Source organism: Artibeus jamaicensis, unplaced genomic scaffold, assembly GCF_021234435.1.
Source record: "Artibeus jamaicensis isolate MK-2021 breed Jamaican fruit bat unplaced genomic scaffold, CSHL_Jam_final contig_797, whole genome shotgun sequence".
Lineage (NCBI taxonomy): Eukaryota > Metazoa > Chordata > Mammalia > Chiroptera > Phyllostomidae > Artibeus > Artibeus jamaicensis.
This window is the reverse complement of record NW_026521977.1, coordinates 11,841,692-11,862,233: the sequence shown is the minus strand read 5'-3', so window position 1 is coordinate 11,862,233 and position 20,542 is coordinate 11,841,692. Positions and strand designations below refer to the sequence as shown.

Below are 20,542 nucleotides of genomic sequence, written 5' to 3'. Positions count from 1 at the left end.
CAAATTAGTGATTTCCACAATTTGAACTTTATAATTTCAACAAAACTCAGTAATTTTTGGTTTTGTTCTCATTTTACAATCTGGGAATTAAAGAGCAGTTAGAGACCCCGATAATGTTTTTGGAGTGTTTCTTGCCATGTCACAAACTTACCTCAGAACGTGTCCTGTTTTTTTTTATATTTGATAATATTTATTAAGTGCCCAAAATGGGTAATGTAAGAGTACAAAGATGAATTAGACACACTATTTCCCTTGAAGAATTTTCTGTTGGGGAAGGAAAGAGAATTAGCCTAACACGGAATGAAACCATGCAAACCACAGTCTACAGAAGGAAAAAGAGATGCAAGACCAGCAGCCTTTGTGAATCAGGGTGGGGGACATGGTGGGGAGACCCCCACAAAATGAGGTAGGGGAGCCGAACGCAGGCCTGGAAGTGAGCAAGTGTTCGGTCTTCAGGGAATGAGAGGCAGCCTGGGGAGTATGGGGGTTCAGATGATGGAAGGTAATAGTTGGGATTTTAGGTGGCCTTGAATACCAAAGTAGAACCTTTGGACTCTTAATAGGATACCTCAAGATTCAATTCATTTTCTAATACAATTGGTTTTAATTTGTGTATAAGTATTATATAACTACATATTATTTCATGTGATGAAAATTTTCATTTTCTAACCACAAGGGATAGTTGTACTGCTCTCTGTTAGCCGTACGCTTTATAGTCTATATTTTAGTATCATAAAAAAAGATTCAGGGAGACTCTCCAGACTGGGCTGTGCTGAGACAGACTCTACTTTACTCATTATTATAGTCCTAGAACATGATACGGCACATATTATGGGCTCGAAAAGTGTTAATTGGAAAAGTGAATAAACTACTTTCTAAATGCATCTTGCTCACTTCAATTTTTAAATTTTCCCAGCCCTAAAAAAGCTAAAATATCCTTTTCATTCCTTTACCAATTTGCACACACATGCCCACACACATGCACAGTCTTTAGCTTTATTTGAATTAAGTACCTTCGTTCAGGTATCCCCTGATGCTCCAGTTACTAGGTCACCTTAACAAACCACCCTAGATTCAGTGACACAAAACAGTTACCATGTAATTTTGCTGACAAATTCTGTGGAAAATACCAAGCTGGAGGAATGGCTTGTCTCTGTCCCACAACGCCTGGGTTGTCTGGAGGAAAAACTGAAACAGTTAAGGATTGTAATCATCTTCAGGCTTTATCACTCAGGTATCTGGTGCCTGGGCCTGAATGGCTGAAGGCTTTCTCCATGTGAACCGGCCTTCTCACGGCATGATGGCCAGATTCCTAGAGGGGGTGCTGCTAGGGGAACGATCTGACAGCAAGCGGTCCAAGACAACTAGGCAGACAATGTACACGGTGTTAGGATCTAGCCTCAGGAGTCGCACGACATCCTTCTCTTATGCCTTACAGGGCAAATAGGTCACAAACCCAACTTGTCAATGGAAGGAGTGGCAGGTATTTCTGAGGCCGTGTTTAAAATAGCCATACCCAGTGTCCTAAAGCTACGACAATTGACTATTAGGAGTCTTCTCTCTTAGACTGGGTTGTGCTGATACAGACTCTACTTTATTCATTATCAGGTCCCTAGAACATGATACGGCACATATTATGGGCACAAAAAGTGTTAGCTGAAAAAGTGAATAAACTATTTTCCAAATGCATCTTGCTCACCTCATTTTTTTCATTTTTCCAGTTCTCAAAGCTAGAATATCATTTCATTCCTCTATCAGTGCACACACACAGACACGTAAACACACACATGTTTTAATGATAAAGAGAAAAATAACCATTTAATGTCAGTCATATATAGATGCTGTACTAAATGCCTTGCAAATACGATTTTAATTGAGTTCTCATAACATCTTTATAATAAATATCTCCTCTTTTTGGATGGATAAAAAGATTCAGAAAAGTTAAGTAACTTGTCTGAGGTAAACTTAAAACTACACTGATTAATCCCAGGTTTGATTGAGTCCAAAATTTTGTTGTGCTCAATGCTTAGTGAACCCTTGGAGCTCCAGTGGCGCAATCGGTTAGCGCACGGTGCTTATACAACACTTGGTGAACCCCAACCGTGTATCGGTGTTTACACTGGGAATTGAAGATAGAGACTTAGCCCCTCCCCTTTAGGAGCTCAGAGTCTAATGAGAGGAAGTCTCCCCATCTAAGAAGGGACACACTCTTTTGACTCCCATCACCTTGCATGCCCGCATGCTGTAAAGCACTGTAGAAAGTATTGTTGATGTTAAAAATACCATTAAGACACAGTTATCCCACTCAAAAAGTTTAAGGTGGAGCTGAGATGAACATATCCACTTGAAAATACCACCCGTCTGTGGGTTCTTGTCTTTTTGTGGAGAAGGGACCCTGCAGAGTGAACCTGGTATATTGAATTCTTATGGTAGCAATATGCCTAGCTTGGTGATGAATTCAGTAGGCTCATGTCATTAAACATTTGGGTCATAAAAACAACCTAACTTGTCATAAAAGGCAGTAAATAGTAAGTGACAAATTAACAATGTAACCACAAGTGTTTTAGGAATCTGGAAATGAAACAGGCTACTTTCTTTCTGCTGGAGTTATTAGGAGAGACTCACCAAAGGGACAGAATCCAGTTTGGGTTTTGTAGTGTAGAACGAAGTGTTTCACGCGAAGCAAAAGGGAAGACAATGGCTCCAGATATATGGAACATTAGGCACAAAATGGTTGAGAAAGGGAAGAACAAGATTGTTCTGGGGTAGAACTATGACTAGTTCAGTCAAATTAAAGGTAAAGTGCATTTTTAAGGAAACATTATAAAATAAAACCTGTATATATTTCTGACTACTTTTCAGCTCTTATACTACACACATAATATTAGCTCCCTTTTTCTGAGTGCTCTGTATACTTCAAAGCTGATGAATCTCATTCTGACCATACACAGAAAAGAAGTGAATGAACAGAAAGGAAGTAAAATCACTGAAAGACAGAGAGAAAGAGGAAGGAAGGAAGGAAGGAAGGAAGGAAGGAAGGAAGGAAGGAAGGAAGGAAGGAAGGAAGGAAGGAAGGAAGGAAGGAAGGAAGGAAGGAAGGAAAGGAGGGAGGGAAAAGGAAGGAGGGAGAGAGGAAGGGAGGGAGGGAGGGAAGAAAAGGAGGAAAGAAATTTTAGAATTAGAAAGCAAATTTGGCAGTGAGCAAATACTACCTAACTAAGCCACCTACCGTAGATGGTGTATGAAGCAGGTTTTTGATTTCTGGATTAACTTCTAAAACAGGTGCCATTCACAAACAATTTAATATAGTCAAATGTCTTATGAATCTGTTTCCAAAATACCCCCAGCTTTCTCAAAATAGATTTTTCTTCTGGTGGTTTCAATTGCCTATTTCCTTTAATGCTGTGTTGGAAGTCCTTCCAATTTCCTACCATCTGGGCATCAGATTAATATTCATAGTTTATGTTCCTCAACTATATACAATGATGAGACTAAAAAAATTTAAAACCATACAGATTTAAAGTTGAAAATACTTGAACTGCTAGAACCTGAGAGCTACATTTATTGTACCCGAGGGTCTCAAAAGTAGAGAAGAATAAGGGAACATTTTGCAGCTGGTATAGTCAATAAAAGGTAAATAGATTTTAAACCACCCTGTAGAGATATTGAGTCATCCTGTTAAAATTAAGCCATTTTTTCCTTTTACTAAAATCTATAAACAAACTCATTGAAATCATCACATTGAAGAAGTAGAGAAGAACAGGGTGTTCACTTGAATCATTTCTTGTTGTGCAGAATTGCAGTTATTTCGTATTCCCATGGTTGCGCAGAGAATAAGAACACAAATTGTTTACTATGAAATGAATAAAAGCAAGTGAATATTGTTTTTTACAACCAAGAACACCAGGAATAGAAACTTTATTTGAACTAGAAAAAGTTAAGAATACAATGCTTTAAAAATATAATTTTACTAACAAAAATATTTACTATGAACTTGGCATTATTTGCTTAAAACTATATTGTTGATTGCAATCCTTAATTCTGTAATATTTTAATGACATTCTTCTTTAGGAAAGTATTTCTCTGAAAATTTTTTTAGTATTTCCTACTCTGTAGTCAAATTTACTGCTACATAGTTGTTTTCAAAAATTCTTGCCTTTATTTGTATCACTACTTCCTTCCTGCTACACTACTCAGTATTGTTCAGAAGTCTTGGCCTTTTCTAACACACTGAGGCGGACATGGAATATGGAAAAGTCCTCAAATGGGCCCAGAGACCTAACATCCTGGTAACAGAGACATTGCCTGGTGCGTACACCTTCTCCCCTATGTACACGATCAATAGAGCAAATGAATGCCTAAATTATGTAAACTAAGGTAAAGGTGAAGTGTTCTAAAATAACACAAAATAGGGGTTTTTACCTATTTGGATCAGTGTAAGTACGATTAGGCAAACTATTAGAAAATTGTAAGTCATGAATCTACTCAGAACAATAAAGGGAAAAGAAATACTAGATTCTGGCATTTTGCTTCAAACACCTCTTTCCCCTAAAATAGAGTGTTTTCCTCAAATCTGATGGAATATTTCTTTTAAAGTTTCTTTATACTTAAAAGTTTGGTAACTAACTGATAAAAAACATTACCAGAAAGAATTTTTACATTCAAATAAATGTCTCTGCGATGTTATGAATTTTGTTTTAATGACTTATTTGGCTTATTTAAACCCATTTTTTTTTTTGGAAATGCTAGGAATCTTTGGGAATAACACTCCTTGACATTAATGACATTAACAGACTAGCCCAATCTAAGAACTAAGATTAGGTCTGGAAGTTATTAAAACACGAGTTTCTTGATAACTTTTCCACCATATTTGCTACTCTGTGAAAAATATTAATAAGGAAAATTAGATTCATGTATTATCTTTTAAGGGAAAACTTAAAATAAACTTACATGTCTCTACATGTATTATACATGCATATTTTTCTTTGCTTTCCATTTCCTTAGCTTTAGTTTTTTATATATTAATTCTCTTAGGACATTTCTGGTTATATGTCTGGAAATTTCAGCCATCCAGAAAAAAAGGTCGAGAAATAATGAAAAAAATGTGCTGAAAGAATTCACATAAAAGTTTTGGAGACTTGAAAATGGGAACAACAGACACTTAAAACATTATTGAACCAGAAAAAAAGCCTTTGCTGGCAGATACTTACACAGCAATATACTGATAACTGGAATAAAAATAAAGGCATCCAGACATCATTACAGAGGTCTCCTCCATGAAATCAAACTTCTAATTCAAAGGAAAAGAGAGAGCCTGATTCCTATTATTTTTTTCTTTCTTGTTTGGGCATTAGGAAAGAAATAAACAATCGTAGAAGAAAAATAAAATCTTAAACATGAGTGTAGTTGAATTATTAATTCAAGTATCTTCTTAGGAATATTATCCCATTACTTCTATGCAAATACACATATATACATAGAGGAGTGTGTATAATATGTGTATTAACACATAGCCTCAAAAGTATATATTATTTATTCAATTTATGTCAGTATGAATTTCATTATGGTCTCTTATTTAGAATTTTTCTCAAAAAAGGTGTCCAAGCAGTGGAAAAATATGTAAATGATAAAACTCATAGGAGCTTCTTATAGTGTGATCAATTCAAGTATTGAAGCAGTTTCTGAATATTAGCAATCTAAGAGATATCAAGTTAAATATGCAGGTTGAGGGAATTAAATTAGATATTATCTAAGGAAGGGGAGAAATTCTTATTTAAATTATTTCTTTTATATAATCCAATCTGTGTTTCTAATAACTCAACTTTTATGCAGTCAATATGTCTTCTGAAGTTACCATAGTATTCATTAATTATCTGTTTTATTGTCTAATATGCTAATCCAGGGGATCCTACAAAGTGTGTGAAATGAGAGTAGCCTGGAATTAAAAATACAAATTTATAAGAATTTCCACTGAGCTATATTTTGCTATGAGTTTTTAATTCTTTTTCCCAATCATGGACATCAGTCAAAATCAATACCAACTCCTGTTGCATTCCAAAAGGTACTTTTCCCAATTAGCTAAATTAGAATGTGCCAATATTTTGAGTCTCCTCTCCATGATCTGTAAGATTCTCCATCAGAAGGAAATTTCAGATCTGAGTACCACTCTTTCCTAACCCTCCTTAATACTTCTGCTGCCACTTTCTCAGTAAAACTGTCATTTTGTGCTCCTGGACTAGCGTAGTGTTTACCTAGGGGACCTCTGCCTCCAGCCATTTGTCCCAGTCAGCCACATGTTCTCCATTGCTCCGTAACAGATTACTATCATGTCATTCTTGTGCTCCAAAACTGTCGATGGCATCTGAGTGTCCGTCAACACAGACGCTGTTCCTTAGGGCAGAAGGACAAAGTCTTCATAGTCTGAGGCCACCTACAAACATGTCTACCACTTCCCACACCAAACAGGACGTTTTCAGAATTATGGGTTTCACTGACTTATTACCTTATTTATCTATAGGTATACAGGGTCCAGCATGAATAATGCCCCCTTTTATTAGAAAATCATAAGCATGTAACGCTATAATATAACAATATCATACTCAAGCACACCATATGACATTTTAGGTGGAATGTTCAAATTAAAACTATAAATTATTACATTCATATTACCCAACCAACCCCACTCAAGCAGGTGGTACTTCTGCAGGACACTGTATACATATATATTTTTACACACCTGTATTCCAGAGTAGGTGTCTAAAATAATTGCAGACCTTTTAATTTTTATAAGAAAATGCAAAGTGACCACTTAATATCACTATTACTTTACATTTTCCCCTTTACCTAGTTGCACTTGTGAAAAAACATTTTACATTGTTCTTTCACATGAAGGTAAAATGTTTTAATGTATAAGTAACAATGATGACTTTGTCACAGATTGGCAGGAATGTAGGATAATGATAGGTATGTGGAAATCACTGCCCTAGACTACTCAACATCCCCTAAACACATACAGACTGACAATACTATGGTTCGCAGGCTTATATTAATTATAAGAATGCTTGAAAACTCAGACAACTTTTCCAGTCAAAGTCATGGCAGGCAACAGGCACAGTCAGCAGGGATTTAGAAAATTTAACAGAGCAGGATTTATAGAAATGTGGCCAGAGTTAATGGTTATCAGGGCATCCCGGGATTAGCAACAGCAGCAATTCCTTAGGGATACAGGGGGTAATACATCCATCAGAAGCTCAGGGAGGTTTCTTAGAACTTTTAGAGGAAGAAACCACAACGGCGATGCCTTAGCAGAGAAAGAAAAGCCCTACATCTCTCTTCTCCTATGATTGCTCACCAGTGCCTCTCATTGGTCAATTCAGCAGGAAGCCAAAGGGCAAGGGGAAAATGCTGACACAGTCAACAAGGATCAGGCCAGTCCTCTCTGCAGGGCAGGGAAAAGGAAGACAGAAGGGATGTGGTGATATCGGAAGGACAAATGGAGAATAACTAGCCAACTAACTTGCTCCCTTTCTTTTCCCTTTCTCTTGCCCCCTTTCCTTAGCTACTTGTGTTAGAATACCCCTGTTAGAGCAGTGATTTCCACATTAAGAATATGCCAGTCAACTAAAGAGGTATATATACATACAAGTAAATATACAAGACTTGGTGACTACCAATTTGTACTTACTTCTTAATCCTTTTCACCTAGCCCCACAACCCCTCCTCCTCTGTTAACCTTCAGTCTGTTCTCTATCCACAAGTCTGTTTCTATTTTGTTTGTTTATTTTGTTCTTTAGATTCTACATATATTTTAAAGCATATGGTATTTGTGTTTCTTTGACTTATTTCACTTACTATAATACTCTCTATGTCCATCCATGCTGTTACGAATGGTAATATGTTATTCTTTTTCATGGTTAAGTAATATTTTATTGTATACACATATCACAATTTTTATCCAATTTCCTATAGTTAATAATATTGTAACAATTATATATGATGTCAGGTGGGTGCTGGAAATATTGTGGGGAATGCATGATAAAGTATATGATTGTCTAACCACTATGCTGTACACCCGAAACTAATACAAAGTAGTACTGAGTATAAACTGTAATTGAAAAATAAAATTTAAATTAAAAAAAAACTTGGTGAAAAAAGGTTTTGTACTCTCTTTGTATGATAATGTGAATATAAATCATTCTACATATTAAATTTATATAAAACTTTTCAACATTTAAAATTGAAATTTTTAAAAGAGAAATTAAGCATGCTTCTATGAGTTTTAAAAATATTTTTGTGTTAGAAATTGTCGGTCACAATTTTTGATCAAGACTTTAACAAAGTTCTCTTCATATTCTTGGGAGGCACCATTGGGTGGAAATATTATTGATGAAATATTGAAATCTACTTTTATAGCCATTTAAAATTTACAAGAAATAAAATTATAACTAAAAAAGTTGTTTTCTCTCCTTATAAGGCAATGCAATATTAAATGATACTATGATGATGCAAATTAACTTTAAATTCAAAGAAAATTTTCATGTCAAGTATTTAAAATTTTTCATAAAGTTCTAATTTTCAGAATACACAAGCATCATTAGAGCTGTCTTTCTGCTGCTCGCTCTGATGCCACTTAAAGTCACATCCACTGCAAGTGAAGAAAAGGATCTCAAATCTGTGAAAACAGATTCGGAGCCATCATCCAGACCTGTGCCCACAGGGAGACCCAGTTTTTTAATCTGTCCTCCACTACCTTTCTCTGAAATCACTAAGGCTATGTTTTGTCTGTCTTGGACATCTGGAACTCTTCCATCCACTTTTTTGGCTTCCTGTCCATGATAAATTGCAATGTAAACTCACTCTGGACATTGAATAGATGTCCAGGTGGTAGAGCATGTCCAAAGAAGGACCAAAGAGCGGATTGTCAGACCTCTCTTTGTCTCTTTAATGACTCCAGACTCTAGGGCCTCACACCTGTGCCCCAAGGCCAAAGGCAGTCAATGTCTCAGGCACAAAATTGTAACCCATTCTGCACTACCTGGACTGGGAAGCTCAAGATCCAGAGAAATATTTACTTAGTTACAGTCAATTAGCTTTCTTAAATCAATTCTAAATGTAGAAAAGGTAAGCATAGTGTGTTTTCCTATCTGTTTATAAACTTAATATTTTTGAGATTTGGTATGGCATTCTACTACTGTCTCATCAGAAACTAGTTGTAATAACAGAAGATGCCAGACAAGACCCTTTGTTTCTGAAAAGTTAATTCAGATTCCCCTAAACATGCCTAAAGTCCTGTATTTATTTTATTTCATCTGATGGTTTTCTCAACTTGTGTAAGAAAATAACTTAAAGGAAGAAATTTTGACTTAACTAAAGTAAATACCACTAAAATCTATATTCCCCTTCCTCAGAAATATAGTTTGTGTTGTTGCAAAAAAATAATGGCAAATATGTTAGCAAACTTTCTGTGACAAATCTCTCTTCAAAAGTTATGTCAACTTGCTATCTGTTGTTGTTGCTAAAGAATAGAGAGAGACTCTTAACTATGAGAGAAAGGTCTGGCTAGATTGCTGGGCAGAAGGGAAGGGTGCCCAGAAGGGATCGGTAGTGCCCTGGAAGAGCCAATGGTGGTGGACTGAAATTGCAACCACAGCCACAGGACAGGTTTCCACACCCCCGGGGCAGGGTAACCAGCTAAGGTGACTCATGACACAACCTGCACAGAGCCTGTGTGGGCTGTGTACCATGGAGGTGAACATGGTAACATCCTTCCCTAAGCAGAGCTACTATGTGGGCTGATATGTGTGGTGGGTGCCAACCTAAATTGGCTGGGAATTTGGACGTTCCCACAGAGCACAGGATTTGGGGGCAGAAGATTTTGAACACAGGGTGTGGAGAGACTCATCCCTTGTGTGTGTGTGTGTGTGTGTGTGTGTGTGTGTGTGTGTGTTCCCCTCACTTGCATGGTTGGGAGCCAGCTCCAGAGACTGAGTCCCATGTGCTGGATGTGGGGAGGTGCGCCTTGCCAGTGCCAGCCCCCCGTGAGACACTGCAGCTCCACACCACACCACATGGGATCCAACCACTCCCATTCTTTCACTGAGACGGTGCATTGACATGCAGGTGGGAATGTTCACTGGCCCTCAGGGCACAAGCAGCCTTGGACACTGGGGACCCATAGACAGAGCCCCTTGCATGGTGGCTGCAGTGATCTGGCAGGGTGCCCTGACCCTGTGAGAGGGAGGAAACTGCAGTGGGGCAGTGGAGATGCTGGCCCCTTAAGTGCAAACTCCAGAGAGAGAGAGAGACATCCTGGAGCTAGTGAGATGGAAACCCATCTGTGCAGCAGCCTTGGTACCCAAGAAGACAGATAAGAATGAAATGGGGTGTCTGGACACTGATTCTGACCCTAGGGGTGTCTGGCTTCTTTTCAGTGTTTTGTAGAAGAGAATGGCTTAGAGTTGGGGAGTCCCCACGCCCCCAAATTGGCACCCTCTTAATAAAAACCTTTTTCCTTCCCCACCAATTATTGTGCTATGCTTGTGAATGGAGGCAGGTGGCCAAACCCCACTTTGTTCAGTAACATAACCCCTGTCTGGACTGAGGTAATGGAACCAGAATGACATGTAATCATTGCCTCTAATATTTGCCCTGAGAGTAATTTTAAAAAGGTCAAAACACTTTCCTTCCATGAAGCAGATCCTGGAATAAGGGAAAAACTCTCTAATCTGCCTTACCTAAAGACATGGAGTCCAGGTCTTCTTGTTTAAGAAAAAAATATTATTTCAACAAGCAGAGAGCTGAAATTAATATGTGAATATGTATTGTTTAGAGAATTACAAAAGGACACCAGACCACTGTTTTCATTGGTCTCTAAATTGTAGTGTCCTATAAAGTTCAGTTTATTGTGTATCTTAAAATAACCAACCATTCAGACCTAACCTAGAGTGTGGAATCAACCTCATTTCTCAAGTTTTAATAGTCACTGAATAAGGTCGTATTTGAAACCTCCCAGCACCAGAAGTAAATATTGAGTAGTAAGCTGCACATTTCTTTGAAAAAGTTTTCTCAACCACTGTCCATTATAATGTTAGCAGTTGCTCTTTCATATTTGGGAGCAGTGGAACGTGGAGAAGACATGAAAAAATGTCTTCAGAGGCTTATATAATATTAGCATCAACAACAATAGCCGATGTTTATAAGAGTGTTTAAATGTACCACACGGGGTTCTACAAGGCTGGTATTAGTCGGATGCATTTAGCTGAAAGGAACAGAAAAACTGAATGCTCCACCCCCTCAAAAACACAGTTAAAAATATATAAGGATATACTATAAAACAAGGCTAATTTGAGGGTGGTTTAAAGCTATTTTTTTATTTTATTGATTTTAGAGGGAAAAAGGAAGGGAGAAAGAAAATTGACTTGTTGCTCTGCCTATTCATGTCTTCGCTGGTTGGTTCTTTTATGTGCCCTGACCAGGGATCTAACCTGCAGCCTTGGCAGACCTAACCAGCTGAGCTCCTCAGTAGGGCTGGGGGTCGTTTTAATGTAATGTATTCTTTGTGATTCTGAGCTCCTGTTGGGTCTGAAAAAGACATGACTATAGCAGGTGTGTGCTTCATTTAAAATGTAACAACATTAAGAGAACGAAACTATCCCTTAAGCATGCCTGATGTTTATTTAGCTTGTAAACACCTGCACAGTCTATTACAATGGTCTCTTCATATTGGTCAGTGTTCATGCTCTACAGACTTTGAGTAGTAAGAAAAATGTGCTCTGAATCATCTAGGCCTCATTGATTGGAACTGATTCACCTGGTCATTTCTGAACAAATTCCTGTCATGAAAAAAAAATGCTATATGTAGGTTCCTAAGTTAATTATTGAATTAAGAGAAAGATGAACTAAAATGATTGGCTCAAAATTACCGGGCTGTAAACCCCTTGAGCTCAGCTGATGTCAATATCTCAAATCACATCAGTATTATGCAGAGGGTGGGGGTGATGTTAGAATGAATATTGAAAGAAAATCATGATATCAAGAATGGTGTTTTAAAGACAGATCCAAGATGACAGAGGAGTGAGTGAAAGTTACTCTAACCTCCTCCCAGGACCAATCTGCAATTGCAACTAAATTGTGGAGAAATTATCCGGAATAAACAACTGCATAATAATGAGAGAGAAGCCTTATGAGCATGGACAGAGAGAAGAAACAGCTTCAACACAGTGTGACGGGTAGGGGGTGTGGTGGAGACATGAGAGGGCTGTCTGGACACCTACAGATGGCAGCTGATGCACCAGAGGGATATTTAGGAGGCTGCGGGGATCCCCTAGAGGACTGTGGTGTCTAAACCCCAAGCTGGGCTCCCCAGCCAGAGCACCAGAGCCTGGAAAGTTCACAGATAGCATCCAGCTGTGAAAAGCAGCAGGGTTTCTCTCTGCCAGAGAGATGATGGCTGGAGATACAAAGAGCTGTTTAAAGGGTCAGTGCATGCATTTTCACATGCAGCCACTTACCCTGGGCTCTGGCAAAGGGGGTGGGGGTAAGCGTGGACTAGAGATGCTTGAGGAGACATTAGGGACAGTAGCTTTGGAGAGAGAACAGAGAGAGCAGCCACCAGGATCCCAGGGCTGAGTCATCCCCGTGATTATTTTTTATTTCCTTATTGAGAACTTCCATCTTTCACTTAAAGAAAGTACTTTACAGCTTCTCTTCGGCATGTCCAAATTTCCAGCATCACAACTCTTGCACTTTGGTACCATTTTCAAGTAAAATAAGAGTTATTGGAACACAGGCACTGTGATGTGTTGGCAGTGGATCTATTAACCAAGAAGGCTGCTGTGACTAATGGAAGAGCAGCCTGTACAACATGGACAAAGGGGTGTTTCATATCCCGGGCACATTAGACCAGAACTGAGTGACATTTCACCATACTACTCAGAATGGCATGCAATTTAAAATGTATGCAACTTCCCATTTAATATTCATAGACTGCATTTCACTGCAGGTAACAGAACCAAGGAAAGCAAAACTATGGGTAAGGCAGGAACTACTGTATGTTTTACCGTATGTTATTTCTCCCACTTGAATTTTTCTGTATTCCTTGATTGACCACACACTTTAAGGCCTAAACGAGGTATTACTCCTCTGTAAAGCCTTCCAAGAACCCTCCTGGCAGTTTACATTTGGTCTAGTACAGCATTATCCTTGCAATGTTTTTAAATTAAATCTATTGAGGGGGCATTGTTTGATAAGATTACATAGGTTTTAAGTGTACAATTCTATAATACATCATCTGCATATTGCATATTGCACTGTGTGTTTAATACCCAAAGTCAAATCTCCATCTTCCGCCATATGTTTGTCCCTCTTTACCTTTTGCTACCTTCCTCCCAAACCCTGTTCCCTCTGGCAGCCAGCATACTGTTGTCTGTGTGTATAAATTTTTGTTTCTCATTCTTATACTTTTAAAACCACTTAAAATCTGATTTGCATTATAGTTAAGTGTTTTTGTGCTCCTCCATACCCCTGCCTCAATAGTGTAGATTTCTCGATGGTCCTTGTCATCATCATCTTTCAATCCCTAATATTCTACATATCATAGAATTTTGTTGAATTAAAAGGAACACTGCAGAGAAGCTCCAAACCCTAGGCTTGTCTTTCTTCTAAAGCAGAGAAAATTTCACGGGCTTGCTTAATGAAAATAGGCTAAGGTGAAATATATTGTATATATCTAATTTATACATTATAATGCTCAAGCAAGATTTTAAAATATTTTAAAAGTGAAAAGATATGAAGCTAAAGTTAATCTGCCCAGTTCTTGCCTTATGTTTCACCACCATCCTGAATGGAAGGCATCTTTATTGGACTTGGCTTACCTTCTTGAAAAGACTGGGTTGTCTCAACTCAGTATGTTAAGGCTGTTTGGGCCATGAAAACTTTTCTCAGCACTCATTTTTGAGCATTAAGATGAAAAGTCAATTTCTTTTTTAAAATATTTTTATTTTTAGAGAGAGGAGAAGGGAAGGAGAAAGAATGGGAGAGAAACATCAAAGTGTGGTTGCCTCTCATGTGTTCCCTACTGGGGACCTGGCCTACAACCCATGTATGTGCCCTGACTGGGAATCAAACTGGCTACCCTTTGTTTCACAGGCCCATGCTCAATCCACTGAGCTACACCAGCCAGGGCAAAAAGTCAATTTCTTAAAGAGACCTTCTCTATCATCTAAGTCTCAGGGATTCCATTATCACATTTAAGATTAATTTCTCTCTTCAGTGCTAGGAAATTAACTCCTTCACTAGGACAAGGACTACCTCTCCTATTTACTACTAAATTCCCAGTACTGCACACTAGGTAACATAGTAACTGCTCAATACAAAAGTAAATAAATGAATGAATTAGTGAAGCCTGTATATTTGCTAAAGGTAGACTGTACCTTTGGCTCGAAGTTTCTAGTAGCTAAAACAAAGAATTTTAGGATACATGGTATCCTTAAGATAAAATCATATAACTACCTCAGGACTACATACAGCTTTGGGCGAAAATATCAAGTAATAAAATTAACAGCATAATCGCTTCTCTGCCTTTTGGCTAAGATCAAGTGTAAAATTAACAGCAGAAGCTCCATTTCTTGATTTGTTTCTTAAGAGGTGTGGAAATGCTGATTTTAATACATGAAAAATGACTCTTCCCCTTTAAAATCTTTTTGATTAAGCAAAACAAAACAAAATAGCAATTCTGACTATTTATCAGAACAGTTTTCGTTGTCATGGGGACTGGAAAGAAATTCAGCTCAAATGAGTTATTATGTCATCAACTTCAATAAGTTAGATACTGTGATGGGCTTTGAAACAACGAAACCCCGAGGCGCTGGCAATTATTTGCTGAATACATAAATTAATAAGTAATCCAGATGACCGTCCAGAAATGGATCCTTCTTCCTCTATTCTCTCTCCCCACAAACTTAAGCCAAGCCTTTGTTTTTGTTATTTGGGTTTAAATTTTATATTACTAAATTAGTTATTTGTGTGAAATGTGTCAATTAAGCTATCTTGCCTTGGAATTTTTTAAAACAAAAAAAAAAGTGCGATTTTGAAATAAAATTGTAATTTCTTTTAAAACCTTAATGAAGTATTAATCGTTAAGTTCACTTTTTGTTTCAATTCAACTGGGCTTCAGTTCTAATAATGAAAAAAACGTCCAAGCCCAGACTCTTTTTTTGCATTGTGCCCGGCATTAACTAACTGGAGTCGGTACATTTTTTCAAACTGAATTGAACTTAAAATTTCATAACATTTTCTTATATGTAACATCACGTCTCTAGGAGTTCCCGACTATGATAAACCTCAACACAGATTCTCTCAAGCAAAATTCAGGAAATGTCTACGAGGAATTAATTTCAAAGAAAAAGGAAGCACGGAGAATTTCGTGATTAACGGAGTCTCTCCCCGGGCTCTCAATTCTCGTTCAGACAAGAATTACTTGTCTACACTTACTCTCCCTCCCGAAAAAAGTTTGTAGGCCAAAGTCAAAGAGCCCCGCAGTTTCTGTAATTTAAATTTCCCAGAGTCAAAATACCCGGATTAAAACTGAGTTGTTAGATTGACACATACTTCACCCAATAGCATTGCAGGAAGGCGTATCACTTCGTGGATACTCCAATTGGTTTGCAGAGAGTAGCCAACTGCAGAGGGAAAGCGGAAGTAAGGTCCTGGCGCGCCCTCATGGACTCCCTCCTGCAGCACCTGGATCGCATCTCCGAGGTTCTGGCCGTCTCCCGCACACCCCACGTCAGTAGCTGGGATGCCGTCGCGGTGCGCAGGGCCTTGCAGTGGGCTCGGTACATGCGCCACGTCCACAGGCGCTTTGGCTGCCGTGTCGCCATTCGCACGGCACTGGAGAGGCGGCTGCAAACCCAGTGGAAGCAGGACTGCTCCGGGCCCGCTGCATTCTCCGGGTTGACGAACTTCCGGGACTTGGGGCGCTGTGACATCCTGCTGTCTCAAAGTCTGCTGGACAACCGGGCCCTCAGTGATGCCGCCTTTCATTGCCTGCTGCAGCAGCTCTTTCCTGGACCTGGCGTCTCGGACGCCGAAGAGGAGACGCTCCAGAGCCGCCTGACCCTCCTTGCCCGCCGCAGGTCCGCGGTCCACCTGCTGCGCTTCAGCGGTTTTGGAGAGAACTCGGCCGCTAGGGACGACCCACTGGTGAAGACTCAGGCGGAGCTGCTGCTGGAGCGTCTGCAGGAGGTGGGCAAGGCCCGAGCGCAGGGCCCCAGCGGGCTGCTCAGCAGCCTGTGGGAGCGCTTACCTCGGAACAACTTCCTGGAGGTGATAGCGGCCGCGCTCTTGCTGCCGTCGTCATCCCCGCGGCCCCCCAAAGAGGAGTTGGAACTGGGCAGCCCCAGAACTCAGCGAGAGGGGGCTCACGAGCTGGTTCACTGGCTTCTGGGGAAGTCGGACATCATGGCTACTTTTTGCCGCAGCCTCTCAGCCGCGCTTTTAACTTCGGTGGCAGGCCGCCATCCAGAGATTTTTCGGGTCTATCTGGGTCTGCTAACAGAATGGGGTCGACATCTGCACTACGATCTTCAGAGGGGCATTTGGGTAGGAGCCGAGGCCCATGATGTGTCCTGGGAGGAGTTGTACGGCAGGTTTCAAAGCCTCTGTCAGGCCCCTTCACCTCTGAAAGATGAAGTTCTAAAGGCCCTGGAGTCCTGTAAAGCGCAAGATGGAGATTTTGAAGTCCCCGGTCTTAGCATCTGGACAGACCTGTTGTTAGCTCTTGGGAGTGGTGCATGAGTTGCACTGGGGAAAAAAAAAAACAAGGTTTGGGGCTCAGCCCGGGTCCCAGTTTTCTCTGGACAATGTTCTTTTATCGATTACTCGAATATACAGTTTACAAAATTAAAATTCCAGTGTCCCACCAAATCTATAATATGTCCAGAATATCTCCTAGGTGCTAGTTTATAATAAGTGTAATTATAATTTACAATTAGAAATATGTAAAGTAACTTGTGGTGCCATGGATTTTGTGGATAGCGGAGGTGACACTGGAAGTATCCTACTTAAAGCTATGTAATTAATAATAGTTTGCTTTTTAGGAATGCTGAAGAGATACATACTTTTCAAATAAAAAACTACTTTAAATTGACAAGACACCTTTTTTGTCTATCAGTATGGTTTACTTTGTTTTTTTTTACCCCCCCCCCAGTAGTGAAGTTTTCTTTAACCAGCAACTATGTTATCAGAAATGGTTTGAAAAGCAAACTCACTCATCTAAATTCTGTCCTCAGTAGCCCTCTCTCTGCAGTAAGTCTTGTCAAGGTCACCAGTCACCTCTATGATGCCAAATTCAAAGGACATTTTTCTGGTATCCAACTATTTGACCTTTCTGGGACTTCACATATTTTGACCACTCCCTTCTTTTTTGAAACCAGGCTTGAAATCTGTTCTAAATTATGTGACACCACTGTATCCTGGTTTCCTCTTACATTTCTAGCTACTCTTAGTCTGATTTTCTGGCTAACTTCTCCCCTAATCCACCTTTCCTGGGATTTCTCAGACTTTAACAGTCTAGTTCCTCTTGGGTGTACACTACCATCCCATGGGATCTCATGTAAAGGTGTCACAAGCTACTCAAACCAAACATACCTAAAACATAAATACCCTCACATAAGCCTGCTTATTCTCATGAATTTCTTAGTAAATAGCCAGAAACCTGGAAATTATCCTTGAATTCTTCTTTTAACCCTTACATTTATTTCAATGTATTTCCCCTTCTCTCCCTTTCCATTCATCCCCCTAGTATAGGTTAGGGTGCACGTAGCTTCTTGTTTGCTCAAGACATTTGAGTTATGCCTGATGTCCTGACATAATACAAATGTCCCCTTTTATTCTCCAGAGTGTCCTGGTTTGCCTGATAATTTATGTGGTCACCCATCCATAACTGCCAGATACTGCAATTAGCTGGTTTCTGTATTTTTTTTAATTGTAGCTCTACAGTCCTTACTCCACCCTAGATGCTCAAGTAGTGGACTCTGAGTCATATTCACCGAGAAAATTGAAGTGATTGAAAGAACTTAGGCAGACATTGACTACGACATCTATCTACATTAGCATCTGTACCCACAAAATTCATCTTCTGTTTTCGGTAATAAATTATTCCATACTAAACCAATTTCTGTAGACTCCAAAATAGAATTTCTTAGGATAGGCTGAGCTTTTTTCTTAGAAACTTTCATTATTCCTTCAGCCAAGAATGTGGTAACCCAGGTCCTTCACTTCCCACTTTAATTTCATTTTCTCATCACAAGGCCTCTAGCTAATTTTCTAGAGGCCTGTTAATTTTCTTCAAACCACCCACTTTCCTGTTAATTGTAGCTGTGTTCATGTGAGTCTGTCTTTTCCACTAGAGCACTGATTTTCAACCTTTTTTTAGTCTCATGGTCCACATAGACTAAAATAATATGGCACACCAAAAATGTTATATTTTTTGCTTCTCTGACAGAAAAATAGATATAATTTTGACTCATTCACAGTGAATAGTTATTGTGGTGGCTGTTGTCATTTTTTTATTTGACAATCTAAGGGAAAAGAGGTCAGTACCCCTGACTAAATTGTAAGGTATTGCATTTTAAAAATTCTCATAGCACACTAGTTGACAAATCGCTGCACTAGAGTATTCACTCTGAGGTCAAGGCTGCGTCTATTGCTAGAACATTCAAGACCCTCACACTGTACAGATACACATTAAGTAGCTGATAACTATGAATGCATAGGAATGGAATAAACAAAATAAAAGGGAATGGAACAAATATTTGATTAGAATATTACCTTTAGGGTCATATCTTTATAAAATGTAAGTCATTTGAGTAGTAGATAGAAGTATAAATCCAAACAAAAAGTGGGATCTCCAATACATCAAAACATTTCTAAGCTACAACCGATTTGAAAAACCTGCCAACACTTTTTTCTTGAATTTTGAGTTCAATCAACATTTACCAATTGCAAGATTTAGTTACAGGGATTACGTTGACCAGTTTTACTTGATCTTTATAGCTTTTATACATTTTGGGGGGGCTCTGAAACAGTGTACCTAAACTCTAAAGTAGTAACCAGTTGTAAATAGAATGGCCCATCTTCCCTAGCAAATGGTGGATATAAGGTATTCATGTTAACATAAATTAATGTAAATGCTTCAGGAAGAAATCATTGATCTCTTTCAGGAATTAATTGGAAATGATCAATCACTATATTAGAAGTGTGGCAGTAGCATCATTTATCAGATACTAATTGTCAGTGGGCTGAGCCGTTTTAGGCTTAGAAATAAGGTGGCCCTAGGGAAAAAAAGTAGCTTGAATAATTACAGTAATTAATGTGTATACAACTGTCTCTTGAAGCTTCATTACTTTTAATATTGGGATAGAGATTTGAATTCGGAAAAGCTTGGGTGTTTTAAAGCCTATTGTGGTTTTGTCTTTTTGTCTCATGAATAATAAAGATTTAAATCTCAAAATGTTTGATATATAGTAATTCAGAAGTACAAGCTTAGGGGTTATAAAATGTGAATGATCAGTTTACGTTTTATATGTATACATATTCTATTAACAGTATGCTGTGAATGAAGTCTATGATAATCTCAGGAATATATTTGAAATTTGGGTTTCACTTGTTGCTGTTTAAGTTCATTTTAAAGGCATATGTATTTATCACTATAAAATCTCATATGTAACCTTTCAGTTTTATATTTGTGTTACAGATTTTTATTCATTTATGTAACAAGCATTGATCATCTACTTATGTCAGACTACAGTGCACTAAAGTTTACAAACCAATTTATTTAGCTTATATTTTTATGTTATGAACCAAAATTCTCGTTCATTAAAAGAAATGATGTCTAGAAAGCAGTATTTGAGGCATAGATACATGTGTAGATCAGTATTGGATATTTTACCCTCCATAGTTGTTCAAAGCTCTAATGGGAAAGCTGTTGAAATATTCATTGTTATACCAAGCATCTGACACACAATCAATACTTATTTGGTAAGATATTGTATTGGAGGCTATGCATATATTTACGAGCATTGACAATATGCCAAAATACAATGAGAAAGTAACACACTGTTAGCTTTCACTGAATATAGATGCACCCATGGACAAAATGGCTAAAACTTCTTTGCTAATCTAATATATAATATGTACATTAAAAATATTAACTGAATTTAAATCTGATGGATGTTAATATCAAATTTCAAATAATATATTGCTAATAAATTATCATAATGCTGAATAGGGAAAATAAGTTACATTATTTTGTAGTCTCTTCTAGAAATAAAGAGATCTCATATTTTTGTAGTAAATATTCTTGGCAGTAAGGAAGTATGTTTTCTATCTTTTTTTTTTTAATCACTTTCACGGGCTTCGATACTTTAAAAAAATATTCAGTATCTTACATAAACATTGATAGCGAAGAGTAAGGATGAGTTTGGAGGCACACATTCACCGCTCTGTTTTTTTTTTCATAATTGTGAAAACGTGTTCCTGACAC

The 20,542-nt window shown here is 38.4% G+C and overlaps 1 protein-coding gene across 1 annotated transcript; it reads left to right on the top strand.

Moving 5' to 3' along the window:
* Positions 1-15,690: 15,690 nt before the first annotated feature.
* Positions 15,691-19,651, top strand: FANCF (FA complementation group F). The gene has a single exon (XM_037162270.2). It carries the CDS (start codon positions 15,718-15,720, stop codon positions 16,792-16,794), a length of 1,077 nt encoding a protein of 358 aa, XP_037018165.2. The 5' UTR covers positions 15,691-15,717; the 3' UTR covers positions 16,795-19,651.
* Positions 19,652-20,542: the final 891 nt, after the last annotated feature.